This window comes from Myiozetetes cayanensis, unplaced genomic scaffold, assembly GCF_022539395.1.
Source record: "Myiozetetes cayanensis isolate MyiCay16 unplaced genomic scaffold, myiCay2020 scf22, whole genome shotgun sequence".
NCBI lineage: Eukaryota > Metazoa > Chordata > Aves > Passeriformes > Tyrannidae > Myiozetetes > Myiozetetes cayanensis.
This window is the reverse complement of record NW_026087434.1, coordinates 10,424,892-10,443,985: the sequence shown is the minus strand read 5'-3', so window position 1 is coordinate 10,443,985 and position 19,094 is coordinate 10,424,892. Positions and strand designations below refer to the sequence as shown.

Below are 19,094 nucleotides of genomic sequence, written 5' to 3'. Positions count from 1 at the left end.
GAGAGGGGTTGAGCCACCCAGGGATGGAGTTTGGACCAGGCAGGTTAAACACTGAGGTTCACAAGTCTCAAAGGAGGCTCCTGTGTGTCAGCAGTGGTGTCAGCATTGCCAGGCACAGCTGTAAAACCGTCCCAGCAGGTTCACAGGCAGGAGCTCAGCAGGTTGAGCTGGCTCAGACTCACAGCCCCAGGAGCTGAAGGCCTGAGCTGAGCTCCCAGCAGTGCCCTGGGGCAGCTCCTCTCTGCTCCTCCTCCTCCTCCTCCTCCCTGGTGCCCAGGGCTGCCTTCCCTGGGCAGCTCCTGATGGACACACCTGTGGAGCTGGGATTGGGGCAGCTGAGGAGCACCCTGGAAGTGCTGGATGCACTGGCCTGCAGTTTCCAACCATCCCTTCCCTACCCTGGAGTTTCAGAATCCTAAATGAACTTTTAATTTTTTTTTTTTTTTTTCAAATTTGTTGTCGTTATGAGTGTGTTGGATTATGGTTTTTAAGGATTCATTATAGCTAAATTCATTTTGCTGGCTGTAGTTACCAAGTTGTAGTCAGGGGTCCTTTTTCAAAATCCTTCCTTGGAGCATCTTACTGAACATAATACTTTGTGTACAAATGCAGGAGTTATTAGTCCTTAGTTACACTTCTAAATTTGAGAGTGGCAAATTGACCATAATAAAAATTGTTTTTTTTTTTTACCAATGTCTGGTGGTGTTTTGGATCTCAGATTTGATCTTAAATGATCAAAACCAAAGCAAACCAGAAACTGCCTCAAATTGTGCCGGGGAGATTACAGGTTATATATTAGGAAAACTTTGTTCCCTGCTCCCCAGGGAACTGGTTGAATCAGCATTCCTGGAGGTATTTAAAAGACCTGGATTTAAAAAACCCGGGGTTTAGGGATGTGTTTGGGTGGGGGGAAACCAAGCAGAACTGGAAGGAGGGTTGTGGTTCATCCCGACCCCAAGCACTGCATTAAACTTGGCATAATCCACGAGCACACCAGCCCAAAGTGGCACCCCAAGGGCTGGTCCAGGCATGGGGCACGTCCTGACCAACCTCCCCAAGTTCTCTTGCTCTGCTTTTCATTCCTGGGCTGCTTCAGGCAAGGGATGCAGCCTGGGAGAAGGTTCTTGGGCTGCTCTGGTGAGATGGAGGTGGCACAAGCCTTTTGTGTGGCTGTGCACACCTGCTGGGAGCTGAGGTCCTGCCATCAGAGCCACCCTTCCCACTGTTCTGCAGGGTGCCCATGGTCTGAGTGGGATTCCTGGGCTGCTGTCCCCTCTGCCCCCATGGAAAATGCCTGTTGGGATTAGGGATCAGGCTGGAAAGGACAGAAAAGCACTGAGGCATCTTCTGCAGCTCTGCCACTACAATAAAAACTGAGTGTTCCTGTGGAATTACAGGCTGGTTTGGGTTGGAAGGACATCTGGGTTGACACCAAGGTTTTGATTTGTGCAGGTGGAGCTGCTGCTGGAATTTATGATTGAAAACTTCACTGACATCTTCAGGGAGGAGGTGGCTGGAGATGCCTCTCCCCAGGGCAGTGGTCACGGCCCCAAACCTGACAGAGCTCAAAGAACCCCTGGACAGCACTCTCAGGGACAGGGGGGGATTGTTGGGGTGTCTGTGCAGGGCCAGGAGTTGGACTGGATGATCCCTGTGGGCCTTCCAGCTAAGAATGTTACATGATTCTCTGATTCCTGTCCATCAGCCAAAGAATTTCCAGCACCCATGGGCAGCTCCAGAGGCAGGAGGAGGAACTGGGGCTTGGGATACCAGAAAACAACATCAGGACAACAACCACTGTAGGGCTTTGGGTGGGTTTTTGCTTTAGGAGTTCTATTTTTACTCCCAAGAAGTCACTTGTCTGCACATGACTTCACCTTCTAGACCTGCATTACTTTCCAAGAGCAAAGTGGCTCTGCAGAGAGATCAGAAAAGGACCAGCAGACAAAAACCTTTCAGATGCTTCTCCCTCCCTGCTGGACATCCTGAGAGAGGATGAGGGAGGTGCAGTGGTGGAGTCCAAAAGGGCAGAGGTGTGTCAGGTCCACCCACGCTGTGACAGGGTGCCTTTGGAAGGAGAGTCACTTCTGATAAGGCTGAGAAGCTGCTGTGGCTCCTCCATCAGTCACTTATTGCTCCAGGCCGAGTCCTGGCTCCTGTTAATGCCAACATTTCTGGTTTAGGCTCCTCGAGCTCTGCTTCCAGCCTGGCACGTGCAGGACAACTGATGAGCCTTTCAGGGGCAAGGAGGTAAAATGAGCTCACTTTGGCTCAAATGAGAACTGAGACTCCGGTGGGTCGTGGATTTACCTCTCTGATCCCACTGTGGAGAGGAAAGGTTTGCAGGGTCTCCTCAAGCACAACAAAAACAAAGAAATCAAAATAGAAAAGAGGCCTGGGGAGAAGAGAATGAAAGAAAACAGCCAGAAATAAGAAGGAAGAAAGAAAAGTCTTTTGGGGATCAAAAACTGAACAAATACAGGAAGGTTCCAGCAGGTCCAACTCAGCTGAAGGTGCTGAGAAGACCATTTGGGAACTGAAGACTGGATTTGACAGCAAGGGATGTTGGATTTTTTTTATCTGAGCACCCACAAAGGCAAATTTCAGAGCATTCCTGCCAACGAGGAGAACAAATCCTGAAAGAAGCTGAACCTCTCCAGCCCTCTGGCAATTACTGGAGAGCTGATTCTGGGCTGGCAAAGCCAAGCCTGAGAAGGTGATCATGGCTGAATAACAGATGAGTCGTTTATTTGTGTATCTAAAGCCTTCCTTGTTCAGCCAAGGGGAAATGAAAACATCTGCTGGATCAGTCAGACCTTTGGCACTGGGAGGGAGCAGCACACAGGAATGGAGGGCTTGTCCAGTGCTGTCTGTGTGGGCTGGATGAGGCTGGAGTGAGTTTTATCACCTGGGATTCCCTGGGCAGCAGAGGAGGGCAGGGAATGTCCTCCCTCCCCCTCCACCATCACCTCACCAGAGGATGAGCAGTGGTGGGGCTGCCCAGGTGGCAAACAGGCTCTGGATGCCCCAAGGGGATGAGGGAGAACACTCCTGATGTCAGACAAGCCCTGGAGCCAAGGCCACCTCCAGCAGGGCCCTGCTCCAGCCCCTGACAATGACCTTGTCCCCAACATCTTGTCCCAAGTTTGGCATCCTCTGCATGGCCAAGAGATGGGACAGGAGATGTCACCCCACAGCCTCCACACTGCTGGTGTCTTGGGATGCCTTTCCCAGAGCCAAGGGCTCCCTGGAAGCTCCACCTCCCCCAGACTCCCCCTGTGTGTCAGACACACCCAGAGCAGGGAGGCAGGAGAGGGAAGATGCTGCTGGTGGCACACCATGACCCGGGGGGAGAAGGTGGGAGCCCTGGATCCCACAAAGCCATACTGGGTGTGCAGAGACAAGCCAGGGGCTCTGGGGATTTTTGCCTTGCTTGGCTCCCATTCTCAGGGTGGGCAGTGACACAGGTTGTCTCATGTGGGACTTCCCAGCAAGGATTTGGAGCTGTAGCAGAGGTGTTGTGTTTCCCTTGGTGTTGTTCAGTTCACAGGTGGTGTATTCCAGTGCCTCAGTTTACCCACAAAGAGAGGGGAATAGCAGGATGTTTCCAGGCTGCCACTGGGATGTCAGAGCCACCGTCCTGCAGCCTGCACTGGGCTCCTTGCACGGCAGGTGCTGCCCAAAAGTGACACAAGGTGCCCTGGATCCCAAACCACAGGACACAGCCTGGCTGGGGGCTGGGTCAGGCCCTTTGGGACACACTGGGTGTGATGCACCCACCCCTGGGTGTCCTGGGGGTCAGTGCCTTCCCTGGAGGGCTCCCATGGAATGGGATCCTCTCGGGGCCGGGGCCGTGGCGGGGCCATGAAAGGGTTAAAGCTGTATCGTGTGCTCCCTCCCAATTGCTCTGCAAGGTGTGTTGTGACATTTGTACTTCCTCTTGGCAGCCTGGGAGCAGAGGCAGCGGGAGGGAGCGCAGGGATGCTGCCAGCCCCTCCCTGAGGGTCTCGGTGGGGGCTCCACCATGGGGCTCCTCAGGCTGCTCGGCCGCTGCGCCGCCATCGCCCTCGTGGGCCTGCTCTGCGATGTCGTGGGGCTCATCATCCTCCTCCTGGGCATCTTTGCTCCTATAAGCTCCTGGGACTTCTTTGTGTACCTGGGAGCCCTGCTGCTGGCCTTCAGCCTCCTCTTCTGGGTCTTCTGGTACACCTTCAACATCGAGGTGCCCTTCAGGGAGCTGGGTCTGAGCTGAGCCGTGGCAAAGCCAGGGTGGAAACTTTGCACTCGGAGGAGCAACATCCCGCTCTGGGAAGATCCAACACATCACTCAGAGGGTGAAGAGCATCCCAAAAAGACCAGAGGGAAGGGCCTGATGGCTCTCACAGCATCAGCCAGCCAGATGGACCCTCAGGGGAAAGGTACCTACAGGGATGCTTTGCTGGTGTTGGGGAATGCAGAGGTCCTGTCGGGGCAGCCAGACCTTCCTGCTGGTGACAGGCACTGCCAGGAGTAAAACTAGAGTTTAAAATGCTCTGGAGTGGATTAATGATGGGTAGAAATTTCAGTTGGATGAGATGAGTCTTGGGATGAATGTGGGGAGGGGGATTTGGGGGGGATTTGGAGGTTGCTGGAATCTGGGGGTTGTTTGCTCAGTTCTTCCCACCAACTGATGTGGGGGTTGAGGGTCCTGGAGAGTTGCTGCTCTCCTGTGACAGCTTTGTGTGGCAGAGGGACAAGGAGTGAGAGGTGTCTCCTGGCAATACACCCTGGGCAAATATTCAATAAGAATAATCCAGTTCCAGGCTGCTTTTAGCCCCAAACCTCTGTGTAAACAGGGTGAACAAACCCAGCTGTTCCCTGGTGTGCCCCCACAGCTCTGTGGGCACTGCTGGGAGGGTTTTGCCAGGAGGGGGAATGTTTTTCCAGTGAAGTAAGAGGGAAAAGCAAGTGAAAGTTGTGTCAGGCAGGCACTGGTGATGTGCTGTACACAGCCCTGTGACAAATGCTGAATACACACAGACTGGGTACAAAGTGCCATGTTTGAACCTTGGCTTTGAGATTATGCCTTCTTAATCTCAGGCCACTCTAGAACATGCCTGGTTTGTTTGGCAGTCACACAAAGGGCAGACAGATCAGGCAGGTGGGCCCTGGCTGGCCCTACAGCACATGAGCAGGAGGGACCCCCACACTGAGCATCAGCAGGGCATGGAGGGGCTGGGGGTGACCTGGCCACCCAGGGCAGCCAAGAGCTGCCTCAAAGGGCTGAATTTTGAGCCCACCTGTGAACAGCAACACCTTTGCAAAGCTTGAGGGAGGTGGCAATGTGTGTGTGTTGGGAGAGCAGCACTGCAGGGATGGCACCCACCTCCTTGCCAGCACCCCAAGGGGATGTTCCTCCTGTGGTGGCAAGGCTGGTGGAGCCGATTAGCTCGAGTTTTTTAACGTGCTTGGAGCTGTGTGGTACATGGCAAAAAGGGGGATGACAGTAGGAGGATGCTCCAACCAGGAACCATCACCCAGAGCCAACACTCACCCAAGGAGCTGATGATTTTATAACAGTGCATGGGTGATTTTATAACAGAGCAGAGTCCAGACTCACCTCTCTTCCCTTCTGGCACCTCAGCCAGGCCATTGCCCCCAGGCAGGTGCCTCCACTGGCAGGAGCATTGCCAGGGACACGATCCCCACCCTCCAGTCACAAGAGGGAGGTTTCCTTGCAGGGTTTTTTATAAAGCCTCTCACAACCAATGAGAAACATCCTTTTTTATTATTTACTGATATTTCTCTATTTCCTGTTGTGTTGGCAGTGACCACAAGAGACAGACAAGAAGTTTTCTTGGCCGCCCCAGGAGGGTGGAACCTGCAGTGTGGGTCAGGGTGCTTCACAGCCCTCAGGTCTGCCCAGGATGCCCAGGCCAGGAGTTCAGCTTTACCCTCCACTGGGTCTCAGGGTGCTTTTCCACCCCTGTGCCCTTGGGACAACCTACTCCAAGAATTTCCTTGATGCACCTCAGGATAAGAACCTGCACCAAGCATCAGCTGGTTACTGCAGCTCTAGATGAGGAAGGGCAGCAGCAACCAACACCCTCCTTTATTTGCTCTGGGATTTTTAATTACTTGTGCTGAGCCTGTCAATCCAGCCTGTAAAGCTTGGCTGAGGGCTCTGTCACCCTTCAGAGTCTGTCCCTTGCCGGGTGAGTGCCTGGGTGTGTCACTCAGGGTCAACATCCAGGGAGCCGTTGGTGTCACCCAGGGAACACAGCGGGAAGTGGTGCTTTGTCCCTGTCCCCACCGGTCCCTCCTGGGCTGGTGGCACAGACACTCCTGGATGAAGCTTGTTGGGGAGCAAAACCATTGGATGATCCATCACATCCCCAGGGACAGTTTGGGGATGGTGAGGGGTGGAGGGTGATGGAAGGTGCTCAGCCCTGTGCCCAGACCTCCTGGCAGTCCCTGGTGAGCCCACACTCAGTTCCATGGGTGAGCAGAGACCTCCAGTTCACCCACCACACACTGGCTCAGCCCAAGCCCTGCCCTGCCAGGGTGCTGCAGACCCCAAGGATGCTGCATTCCCTGTGGGATGTTCCTGCTTGCACATCTGCCCCTCTCTGGCCTCTCTGTGGTCTGTGACAGTCACCCAGCTCGCCTGGCTGCAAGCAGAGCTGTCCCTCCAGCACGTGGGCATGTGGGGCACAAATCAAACCCTGTGTGTGTGTATAAGGTGTCTCCAGCATCCTTCACCTCCTGCAGGGCACAGACAGGACAGGGTGACTTCAACTGGAGCAATCAGCCAGGCCCAGCAACAGAGGGGAAAACTCCCACTTGGGGTGGGACACCATGGGATTTCTCTTGCCTCCCTGTCCCACCTTCTCCCACGGTGGGCACCCCCACCCCAGCACCTCAGGGCACCAGCTCTGATGGTCTCCAGAGTCCTTTCCATCCCAGGGCCACAATTCCCCCCTTCTCCCACTGTCCCCAGACAGCAGTGGTTGGGGCAGAGCACAGGGTGGGTGTGAGGGAGGTGTCAGTGAGTCCCTGTCCCTCAGCAGCAGCAGCAGCAGGTCTGGCCCAAGCCCAGGCTGGTATTGACTCCAGGGCTTATCTTCCACTGCTGGGGTTTGTGGTTTTGTACTCAGTGTGTTTGCTCCAGGCTGCTGGGGGTGTTCCCAGCCCTGGGCATGGCAGAGCCCAGAGGCTGTGGCACAGAGCCCACTTGTGCTAGGCACTGGCAACCAGCAGTGCCCCTCCACCCCCTGACCAGGCTGGGCTTCCCAAGTCACCCCACTCCCCAAAAACCAGCATCCTCCCATGTTTCCTGCCCTGATTCTTCAACCCCCAAGTGCCATGGGAGGGCACTCCAGGAGCTCTCTCTCAGCCCTCCTTGCAGCCATGGCATCCCCCACTTGGCACTGTCCATCCCAGTAATATCTGGTGTTTGCTCATGTGCCTGAATCTTCCAGAGAGGAAAAGATCCTCCTTCTGTGACCAAATATTGACAGCCTTACTCATTGCTTGACCTGGGCTGATCCTGGATATCACTGGGCAGCTCACAGGGTCCAGCTCAGAAGGTGATGGTTGCACAGATGGACATCCTGGCCATCCCCTTTGCACCCAGAAATTGGCTGCTTCTCCTGGTGTGGGATCTGGCTTGGGGGAAACCGTACCCTGAGTCCCACTCTTATGATTTTAGATGCCTTTGTTGGAGAGATCTTGAATTTCTAAGCTATCAACAGGGTCTTTTGAAGTGTTCACATCTCTTCTCCCTGTCTGTTTGTAGGGCACCAGGGAAGGACGAGCGTGGATGTGAGGACTGAGCAGAGGAAGAGGAGCAGCACCATACAGGGACTCTGCTGTGCTGCTCTTGCCAAACCACCCCTTCAAACCCAGCAGGAGTTGTGCCACCCTGCCCTGCTGGGCACCCTGTCACTGCTCTGGGCACTGGAGACACCCCTTGAAGCATCAATAGCTGTTTTGCATCCTCTCCAAGCACCTTGTTCTCACCTCCTGCCCACTGCTGCTCTCTCAGAGGGCACAGCACAAGCTCCCTGGTGGCAGAGCAGCCTCTGCCCACTGTCCTGCCCACGGGCCACAGATCCACAGGGTCCAGCTGGCAGCCTGGAGCAGCTCTGCAGACCTCACCCAAGGGATGGGAGAGCTGGTGAAACAAGAGGGGCTGCCCGAGGTGAAGCTGAGCCCCCTGGCTGGGCACCTGCTCTGTGCATTGGTGCTCTCCAGGGAGAGACCACAAAATCAGGCAGGCCAGAGGATTTCCTGAGCAAAATCCAGAGCAAAGCCTGGGTGGATGTCTTGGAAATGTTTTACCTCATCTCACCAAGGTGCCAGGAACTTTGCAAGAGGCTCTTAGTGAAATACTCAGAAGACCTTGGTTCAAAGAGCTGCAAAGGGCAGGAAAGGATTTAATGCTTTAGCTGCCAAAACTTGGTGGCTCCACACAGGAACAAACCTTCTGACTGACTCAAAATACAAAGCTCAGGTGAGAGGAGACCTCTTGGTCACCCATGTCTCCATTCTCCTGTGTTCCTGATGCTGACCATGAAGACTCTTGTGTAGGATGGAAACATTTATAACACCTACCAAATACATAACGACCTATCAAATAGGTTGTTTAGCACTTTCCTTTACAGACACCTCTTCTCAGCTATTTAAAACCTCACCAAGATTTATTTCTGTGTGATTTCTTGTCCTGGACCACCTGCATTTGTGATGAGTTTTGATGCTGCCCTCAGTTTTCTCTGCAGACCAGCTGACAGGACAGCGCTGGCCCTCAGGGACTTGGCATTTTGCACCAGCAGCAAGGGCAGTGGGGTTTGTGGGAGGGTTGTTCAGGGTGGGAACTCCTGTTTGGGGAGGAAACAACTTCTCTGTCTCTGGTTCCAAGGATATGAGGCTGGTGGCAGGGCTGGATCCCTGTCATGAGGAGGAACCTGGTGTCCCCTGTAGCCATGGAACCATCCTATCCTCCCACCCTGGGAGGAGGGTTCCCTGCTCAACCTCACAGCTGTGCTGTGCAGGTCCCACAGCCCCAAAATAACTCCAGTTTGAAACCCAGCTGTATTTGTGCCCTAAAATTCTGTCCCAGGTAGGACAGGAGCCACCTCCCAGCTCCCCAGAATGTCCATCAGAGAGCTGTCACACTAAGGGGTGCCACCAAGCACACTGAGCAGGCACAAGGTTGAGGATGCAAAGCAGAGCAGAGCCTGCCCAGGGTGTTTGCAGTGTTCTGTTCTGTTCTGTTCTATTCAGTTCTGGGACAACCAGTTTGGTGTCATGTCTGGGACTGTTCCATTAAAGTTTCTGCCTTCCTTTTCCAAAGCTGGCTGTGTCCTGCCAGGAGCTGCTGGGCTGAAGCAGGAACCTCTGGCTGCAGGAACACTGGGAATGAGCAGCTCTCACACAAGGGAGCTGGACAATGCGTGGGATAAATCAGTCAGAACATCAGTGGAAAACATGAGCATCATTAACCCCTCTCTGGCAATGTGGAGAAGCCCCTCCACAGTGCAAGTAAACTTTTAAAAAAGAATCTTTAAAATTCTAAAGGTGCTGTTGGCTTTTCTGCATTTGCAACCAGTGCAGCAGTGGGACACCAATGAATTCTTTTTCCTTCGAAGATAAAACCATATTAAGAAGATCTCTGAGATTTTCACAAGTTCCCATGACTGCAGGAGCAGGGCCAGGAGATCACAACATAACCCTGAGATCAGCAACTGTGTTATCTGTGCAAATGAGTGCCCTCTGCCCTGGGCAGGAGCCAAACTTCCCCAGGGCAGCCTTCCAGCCACATCCATCCTGCCACATATCCATCTGGGGGTGGAGAGGGACCAGCACTGCTTGACCTGACAGAGACCACAAACTCCACCTGCCCCTTGTACCCAGGGGATGGAGATGGGGGGAACGAGCAGGATTTGTACATCCTGGAGTAACTGGTTCTCCCAGACTGCACCAACCTTTCTGCAGCGATCCTTGTCTGCATCCACCCTGCCCCGGCTGGAGGAGTGGGATGCCTGGTCCTGGAGGCAGTCCCTGGTTCCAGCTGGTTCCAGCACAGCTGCTGAGCTGGAGGGAGTGGGCTCTGAACCGGGATTTAACCCTTCCCAGCCATGGAGGTGCCTGGGGCTGATGGGTGGGGTGGGATGCAGCAGGATGAGCAGCTCCCCCACCCCCTGCACACCGGGCCAGCATTGACTTTACCCTCAGATCATCTCCTCACACTCCTCAGGACCAGGCACTTGCTGCTTTTTCTGTCCCCATCCAGTGCTCCTGCAGTTCAGTTGCTGTCACTGGTCGTGTGTGGCACCTGCAGGCACGGCACATTCTCAATATCCCAGTGCCTGCCCCATCCCCCTGCTCCTCCAGGCAGCCAAGGCTCATTCCAGCAGCAGGGACATCAGCAATCCCACACCAGAGGGGGGAATCAGCCCGGTGGGAATCCTGGAGAGAAGGGTTCCAGGGTCCACAGCAGCAGGAGCTCCTATGCTTGTCCCCCACTATCAGGGAGTGGCAAGAGGGGCCTGTTCAACACATCCCCAGGGTGAAGGTTTGCTCAGTCAGGGGTGGTTTTGTGGGCAGCAGTAGCAGTAGGAGGCTGGAGGTCTCTTGGGATATCCCTGTTCATCCTGGGGCTGACTGCTGCTCCAGGGCACCCTGTACACCCCTGGGCATCCCTGGGCATCCCTGGGCATCCTTGGGCATCCCTGTACATCCCTGAGCATCCCTGGACATCCCTGAGCATCCCTGTAAATTCTTGGGCATCCCTGTACATCTCTGGGCATCTCTGGGTAATCCTGTACATCCCTGGGCATCCCTGGGCATCCCTGAGCATCCCTGGGCATCCCTGGGCACTCTCTAATGTGAGTCCATCCCTTGGCAGCAGCTCTTCCCACCCTGCTGTCCCGTGGGTCCCTCCTCCATGGGGTCAGTCCTTCAGGGATGAGCTGACCTGGCATGGGTCCCCCACAGGGGCCACAAGTCCTGCCTGGAAAAACGTGCTCCAGCCTGGGCTTCCCACAGGTGTTCCTGTTGCTCCTGATGGGCTCAGCCTCAGCCAGCAGCAGGAATCCCATCCTGGAGCAGCTGGAATTGGCTCCATGGGACAGGGGAAGCTTCTGGCAGCTTCCAACAGAAGCTACCCCTGTACCTCCCCCCCCTGCTACCAAAACCCAGCCACAGAAACCCACCACACCAGCTCAGTTTGCTGCTGCAAAATGGGACATAATTTAAGGCAAAACCCGTTCTTCCCAGAAAATGCACTTGCTGTTCTCTGCCAGCCATTACTGGAAGGAGAGTGCAGGCCTTTGATAGTATTCCAGGGTTTTTTTTCATGGTAGATCACTGAGATTTGACAAAAAGGATCTGTAAGGATGACACAGGGAAGTGTAAAAGCTTCCCGGGCCGCTGAGCAGGATGTGTGCCAGAGTGCTGATGCCAGGCAATGCCCACAAGTGCAGGGGCACACACTGGTGTGCACCACAGCTCTGCTGGGCTGGGCTGCCAACAGGGGAGTGAAACCAGCCCCTCAGCACGGGATGGCTCCTGTCCCCAGGACCCCTCAGCTGAGGGTTTGGGGATCTCATCCCAATGAGCCACCCTGTCTGTGGCCCACACTGGAGCAGCCAGCCCCTCACTGCCCCTGGCTCTCCAGGGTGGGTGAGGGGAGGGCAGGGAGCTTGGAGGAGCCTCCTCCTCAATAATTCATGGAGACATCTCTGCTGATGGAGCTGGGGCTCTCTGAGGCTGGTTCCTAATGGATCCTGCTGCCGAGCTCTGGCCAGCAAGCACTCCTGGGCCCTGTGGAATTCCCACTTCTCCCATTTCCCTGCCATAAAAATGCCACCTTTTCCTGCTAATGATGCATTAGGCAGCCATTACTGGGGGTTACAGCCCTGCTGCCATCAGGCAAAGATCTGTCAGCGTGGGAAGGGCAGGGTGTGCTCTCCAGCCAGGGAAATGGCACATGCTGGGATGTGCCAGGATTCCTGTCTGTGCTGGAGGGAGGACAGCCCAGCTGGGAGCAGCAGATGCCATGGATGATGGCTGGGGGCAGTGGTGGAAGATGACTCAGGGCTGGCAAAGCTGCTGGTAGGACACTTTGCAGGAGAAGTGTTAAATGCTGCAGCAGGAACACCTGCCAGGCTCTCAGCTGGGTGGGTTCTGTCCCTCTGCAACACTGCCCAGGGTTTCCTGTCACCCTTTCCTGTCCATGTGGACATCCCAGAACCGAATTCTTGGAACTGGAAACATAAACCTGTTTGCACAGCTCAGGGTGCCACAAGACCAAAGAGGGGGTTCATGAGGGTCACAGTGTCACATGATGGCTTAGGTTACACTGTGGATCATCCCCATGTCCACTTTATCCACTGGCCATCCCACATGGAGAGCTGTGGAGACTCTCCCATCCATCCATTCACCTCACAGCCTTTCATCCTTGCAGAGGCACCTCCATCTAACAGCCCTTCTGACCTGATTCTCCATCCCTCCATCCATCCATCCATCCCTACCTCCATCCATCCATCCATCCATCCATCCATCCCTCCATCCATCCACCCATCCATCCTTCCATCCATCCATCCATCCATCCACCCATCCCTCCATCCATCCATCCATCCATCCATCCCTCCATCCATCCCTCCATCCCTCCATCCCTCCATCCCTCCATCCATCCATCCATCCCTCCATCCCTCCATCCACCCATCCCTCCCTCCATCCATCCATCCATCCACCCATCCCTCCATCCATCCACCCATCCCTCCCTCCATCCATCCATCCATCCCTCCATCCCTCCATCCATCCATCCCTCCATCCCTCCATCCCTCCATCCATCCCTCCATCCATCCATCCCTCCATCCCTCCATCCATCCATCCATCCATCCATCCATCCATCCATCCATCCATCCATCCACCCATCCCTCCCTCCATCCATCCATCCATCCCTCCATCCCTCCATCCATCCATCCATCCATCCATCCCTCCACCCATCCCTCCATCCATCCACCCATCCCTCCATCCATCCATCCCTCCATCCCTCCATCCATCCATCCATCCACCCATCCATCCCTCCATCCATCCATCCATCCCTCCATCCCTCCATCCATCCATCCATCCATCCATCCCTCCATCCATCCATCCCTCCATCCATCCATCCCTCCATCCATCCATCCATCCATCCCTCCATCCATCCCTCCCTCCCTCCATCCCTCCCTCCCTCCATCCATCCATCCCTCCACCCATCCCTCCATCCATCAATCCATCCACCCATCCATCCATCTCCCACATCACCCAACTGTTCTTCCAGCTCAAGCTGGTGCTCCATGGGGGAATCCTCACCCCCTGAGCTCAGCCCTGGGGTGGGTTTGGTGCTCTCTCCTCAGAGGAGACTGTGAAACCCTCGTGACCATGGTGGGGCTGGTGTTCCTGTGGAGGCTGCAGGAATGCAGATTCCTCTTTCAGGACTGAGAGGACACGTTGATGGGAAGGATCTGTACCCCTCCTCTCATGGGAGAAGAGCCTCAGAAAGCTCTGCGTGGGCCTGAGACTCCCTCAGCAACCTCCCAAAACCTGCAGCAGGTGACAGGAATTTCCTCCAGATTGTCATGTTTATAAAACCACAGTATAAAACCACATCCCTTTCCCATTCATGTGAGTGACCAGGGGCCCACAGCTCCGTGCTGGAATTTCTGAGGGACCAGCAGGGCAGGGGGGGATTCTGCCCCTCTGCCCCTCAGGTGAGACCCCCCTGCAGAGCTGCCCCAGCCCTGGGAACAGCACAGCAAGGACAGGGAGCTGCTGCAGAGAGTCCAGAGGAGGCTCCAAGAGGATCAGAGGATGGAGCAGCTCTGCTGGGAGGAAAGGGGAGAGAGCTGGGATTGTTCAGCCTGGAGAAGAGAAGCTTTGGGGTGACCAAATTGAGGCCTTGCAGTGCCTGAAAGGATCCTACAAAACAGATGGAGAGGGAATATTTCCAAGGGCCTGGAGTGGCAGAACAAGGGGAATGACTTCCCATGGCCAGAGGGCAGAGTTAGGTGGGATACTGGGGAAAATATTCTTCCCTGTGAGGGTGGGCAGGCCCTGGCACAGGTTGCCCAGAGAAGCTGTGGCTGCCCCATCCCTGGAAGTGTCCAAGGCCAGGTTGGACAGGGTTTGGAGTAACATGGGCTGGTGGAAGGTGTCCCTGCCCATGGCTTGGGGTAGAACATGATGAGTTTTGAGGTCCCTTCCAACCCAAACCAGTCTGTTACTCCATGAAATCCATGTCCCAGTGCTGCAGGCACGAGTTATCCTCAGGGCATCAGGTCACCATGACAATCCACATCACTGAGCTCCTCAGGAGTGAGCTGGAAATGGCCCCAACATCCTCTCATGGACACAGGCCTGGGGAGAGGATGAACTGCAGTGTGTCTGGGGGCTGTGGTTTGCTGGAGATCCAAACATATTCCCGGAGACCTTCAGCAGAAAAGGGCTCAGAAAGGCCTGGCTCTGGCCAGCAGCTTTGACAGCAATCACACAGGATGATGGCAGCTTTTCCATCTGCACAGGGACAGTGTGGGAGCAGCTTTCCCAGATGCAGCAGATTCCACCCTAAAACAACAGGTACCTCTGGGAGCACCGACCAGGAGCTGCTGGTGGGGCTGGTGAGGACATGGCTACTGTGGGCAACAGCTGGCCCTGGGCAGCAGATATGACAGATGCCCCTGGGATCAGGCCCTGGGTCATGCCCGTGGCACAGGAGATGCAACCCCTGGCACAGCGAGTGGATGCCCAGCACAGCATTCCCCGGTATCTCCAACATCAGAGATGGCCGTCCCTGGCCAAGCAGTGCCACCCTGTGGAATACACCCTCCGTGCCTCTGAAGGGGGTGATGCCTCTGAACCCCCACCCCACGCCTCCAGGTCCATGGCTTGGACCCCTCCACCACCACCCTTGGTCCCCTCTCCCCAGTCCTGTGCATGACCCCAACACAGCACAAGACACCCCCATCCCATCCCATCCCATCCCATCCCATCCCATCCCATCCCATCCCATCCCATCCCATCCCATCCCATCCCATCCCATCCCATCCCACCCCAGTGCTGCCACTGAAGCTCTTCCCTGTCCCCCCTGCCTTGCCCAAACCTCTCCAGGGTTGCAGCCACCCCGGGGGTCCCTCTCCCCCCTCCCAGCAGGTCTGCAAGGGGCTGGTGCCCCGGCACCTGCACTGATTCCCCAGACACACTAATAACAGGGTTTATTATTAAATAATGGGGCGGGGACACGTCACTGTCAGGTCATCATTTCTTATGAAACAGGGTTTCCATTCCTGTGCGGTGTCTCAAGCACTTTTTGCGGGGTCACTGCACCCCGGGAGTGGGTGGGGAAACTGAGCCACGGGTGGGAGGGAGTGCAGGAACACCCCAGGGAGGAGCCACCCATCCGCAGCACATCAGGGTGGGGTGCCCTGGGTGGAACCCCAGAGGATGGGGTGGGGCACCATCAGCTCCTCTGGCCCAAATCGCTCCCCCTTTTCCAACCCCAAGTGGTTCTTATTTGTTGCCCTGAAATGTTCTGGCTGATCCCAAAGCTGGGGACGCTGTTTGTCCCACCTTGAACGAGAACGTCCCCTTGGGAGCACGGGAACCCTGTGCCAGCCCCCCCACCCACTGTCCCCTCCCACTGCCACCTCCCACTGTCCCCACCCACTGTCCCCTCCCACTGCCACCTCCCACCTGCGCGCGTCGGGGTGCCCATGACAGTGCCACAGCCCTGGGGACACATTCCTGGATGACGGGGCAAGAGCAGCACCCCCGGGAGCAGGGTCTGGGTCAGGAGGACAAAGGGGATGAGGGGATGAGACTCTCTCAGCTGGGGCTAGTCCCAAAGAGGGTAAAGCCAGGAGGGGAGGGGGATGCTGAGCAATGCCTGACCTGCAAATGAGCACTGTGAGGGTGTGAACCCTTGGGAGCGGGATTTAGGGACAAGGGAATGTCACTCTGCCAAGGAACAGGGCTCCAGCAAGGAGAGCAGGGTGGGTTCCCAAATCTGCCCCCTTATAGAGTTCAGAACTTTGGTTCACCCCCTGCCCCACAGCCCAGCAGCTGTCCCTGGACCCCCAGGGCAGGAGGGATCCTGTGACACTGGGAGGACGATCCTGGGGAACTCCGAGAGAGGGGAGGGAGGGCAAGGCTGGGACTGCCTGGGGGATGAGCTGGCATCCCTTCCCACCCCCCGGCACAGCAGGGAGGGGAGCACTGGCTGGCAGAGGGGAAGGGGAGCTCATGGTACCCAGGATCACTCTCTCCATGCTCTGATTTCACTGTCCCCGTGCCTGGCAGCTGGAGGCTCTGATTTATCCATCTCTGGGATGCAAAGCCACGAGTTCCTGCTCCAGGCTGGCTGCACCACATACCCCGATGGGCCTGGGAGCCTGGGCACCTCCAGCAGCCCCATCAGCAGCCCTGATCCTCCAACACACAGAGCCCTTGGCTCTCCCGGGGCTCTGGGTACCTGGGTGCCACAGTCACAGCCCAGTGGGAGCTGGGAGGGAGGGAGGGACCAGCACTTCACCCCTGCACGCTCTGTCACGGGGTGCAGGAGGATCCCCCCACTGAGACACTGGAGGAACCCACTAGCAGGGGTTTGATCTGCCAGATTTTAGCCAAAAGAGGCAGCAAAAGCCAGCAGTGACACCTGGAGATCTGTAGGAAGATCTGAGAGTCCATTCAGTCCCTGCCCATTGAGAGAGCTTCGCCTGAAGCTCCTTCGGGGCTTTTCCCAGGAACCTTCTGAGGGGTTCCAGCCCTGGCTCTGTCCCAGCGTCAGTGACACCACTCAGGCATCCAAGCAGATCCCATCTCTGCTACAAGTCTCTCTTGACCAGCAGCAGCCAGGGGAGCACGGCCGCCAGCATGGCCACGGTGAGGATGAGGAGGACAGCGAGGGCCATGGGGGACTGGCAGCACTTCACCCCCAGGGCCGAGCTGGATGACACCAAGCTGCCCGTGTCTGCCCTGCTCCTCCTGCCCAGGGAGCTGCAGTCCGTGTCCACCAGGGGCATGCCGTGGTCGCTGATGACAAAGATGTGAGCCTCCCGTGCCAGCGCTGCCGGCAGCCCCGCTGGCTCCGCGGGGCTCGTCCCTGCGCTGCAGCACCGGGCAAAGCTCTGCACCGGCATCACGAAGTGACTGGGCACCACCAGCGTGTTGCTGGCCTCTGTTTTGGTGAGGTGGGACAAGGAGGAGGGTGACAGAGGCACCTCCAGGGTCCGCGGGTTGGTGCCCGCCCTGGGCGGCCACAGAGCCTTCTTCTTGCTGAGGAAGGTGACGTAGCGGCACACGGGGCAGATGATGCTGCTCTGGACGTGCCCGTCCAGCTTGGCCGAGAGCAGGCACTTCACCAGGCAGTCGTGGCAGAAGGTGTGGCCGCAGCTGAGCCGCCGGTGCGTGCCCTCCAGGGGGTGGAACTTCTCGTAGCACACGGGGCACTCGGGCGGGGGACCCTCCTTGCTGGGGGAGGTCTCAGACATCCCTGTGCCAGCGGCCACGGGAGCTCCCCAGCTGTGAGGGAGAGGCACAGAGTCACAGAATATGCTAAGTTGGAAGGGACCCACGAGGATCATCGATTCCAACTCCTGGCCCTGCACAGACCCATCCCCAAGAGTCCCACCCTGTGCCCCAGAGGATCATCCAAACCCTCCTGCAGCTCTGGCAGCCTTGGGGCTGTGCCCACTGCCCTGGGGAGCCTGTTCAGTGCCCAACCAGCCTCTGGGGGAAGAACCTTTTGCTGAGATCCACCCTGAGCCTGCCCTGACACAGCTCCAGCCATTCCCTGGGGGCTGTCCCTGCTCCCCCCAGAGCAGAGCTCAGTCCTGCCCCTCCTCTGCCCCTGCCCAGGCAGTTGGAACTGCAGGGAGGTCTCCCCTCAGTCTCCTCTTCTCCAGCTGAACACACCAAGTGCCCTCAGTGTCCTCACACGCCTTCAAATCCAGGCCCTTCCCCATCCTCCTTCCCTCCTTTGGACACTCTCCAATGGCTTCAGATCTTCCTTACATTGTGGTGCCTAAAACTGCCCACAAATCAGGGTCTTGGAGGCAATGATAAGCACAATCCATCTCTTCATCTCTGCTCCTCCTCCTCCTCCCTGCTCCCTTGCCATTGCCCCTCACAGAGGGAGGGGGTGGCTTCCAGGCACTGTCTCCACAAGGCATTCCCAGGAACGTTAATCCTCTCAGTGTGGCCCTCGGGAGAGATGATAGGAGGATCTCAGCTCCAGACCCCTCAAGGACAATAATCCCTGGCTGCAAAATCACACAGGAAGAGGGACGAGCCCCTGGATGGAGCTGTGTCTGCCTGTTCAGTGCCTGACAGGGACAGCCTGTGCCACAAGTGCCTCTGTGCTCTGGGAGTGGGAACTTCCATCCCACAGCGAAACCTGCCAAGGAAAGGGAGGTTTTTCCATCCCAGGGAAAACAGAGGGGCCAGGAGGAGCAGGTGGAGGGCAGCTCTGTGGGGCAGGTGGGAGCAAAGGGCCCCACAGGTGTTGAGGGGGTACATGACATACCCAGGGCAGGCAGCAGGCACCCACTCCGGGCTCCTTCCAGGCTGCTGGGGGGTGTCCCAGACTGGTGGCCAGGCCACTGACAGCAAGGCTGGAGCCCACTGTCAGCTCTGAGTCAGACAGGAGGGCAGAGCCAGCTCAGCCAGCCCAGCCCTGGCCCCGGGTGCAGGGGGATGTGGGGATGCTGAGAGACAGCCCCAGACCCGAGCCTGGGACGGCTCTGGAGCTCTGCCCTGCATCCCATGGTGCCTGCAGGGAAGGGAGAGGGGAGAAGAGAGAAGGGAGAGAGGAGAAAAGGGAGGGGAAAGGGGAGAGGAGGAGAGGAATGCTCAGCTCAGTTCCCTTCTCTTAGACTAGTTCAGGAACTTGAACTTCAAAAAACCTGCAGGTTTTTCCAGACCTTGTCTGATTTTCAGACCCCACCCAGCCTGCACCCCTTTTCTCACGCGTGACTGTGTCCATGGACACCCTCCCAGCTGATTCTGGAGGGCCTGCCCTCCTCCCTCCTCTTGCAGAGGAGTCACCCCCTGCCCTGGAATGGCCACAACAA

The 19,094-nt window shown here is 56.7% G+C and overlaps 1 protein-coding gene across 1 annotated transcript; it reads right to left on the bottom strand.

Annotated features, from left to right (window-relative positions):
- Positions 1-16,847: 16,847 nt before the first annotated feature.
- Positions 16,848-17,513, bottom strand: RNF222 (ring finger protein 222). Its single transcript, XM_050319569.1, has one exon. The coding sequence runs from the start codon at positions 17,511-17,513 to the stop codon at positions 16,848-16,850; it is 666 nt and encodes a 221-aa protein (XP_050175526.1).
- Between the last annotated feature and the right edge of the window lie 1,581 nt (positions 17,514-19,094).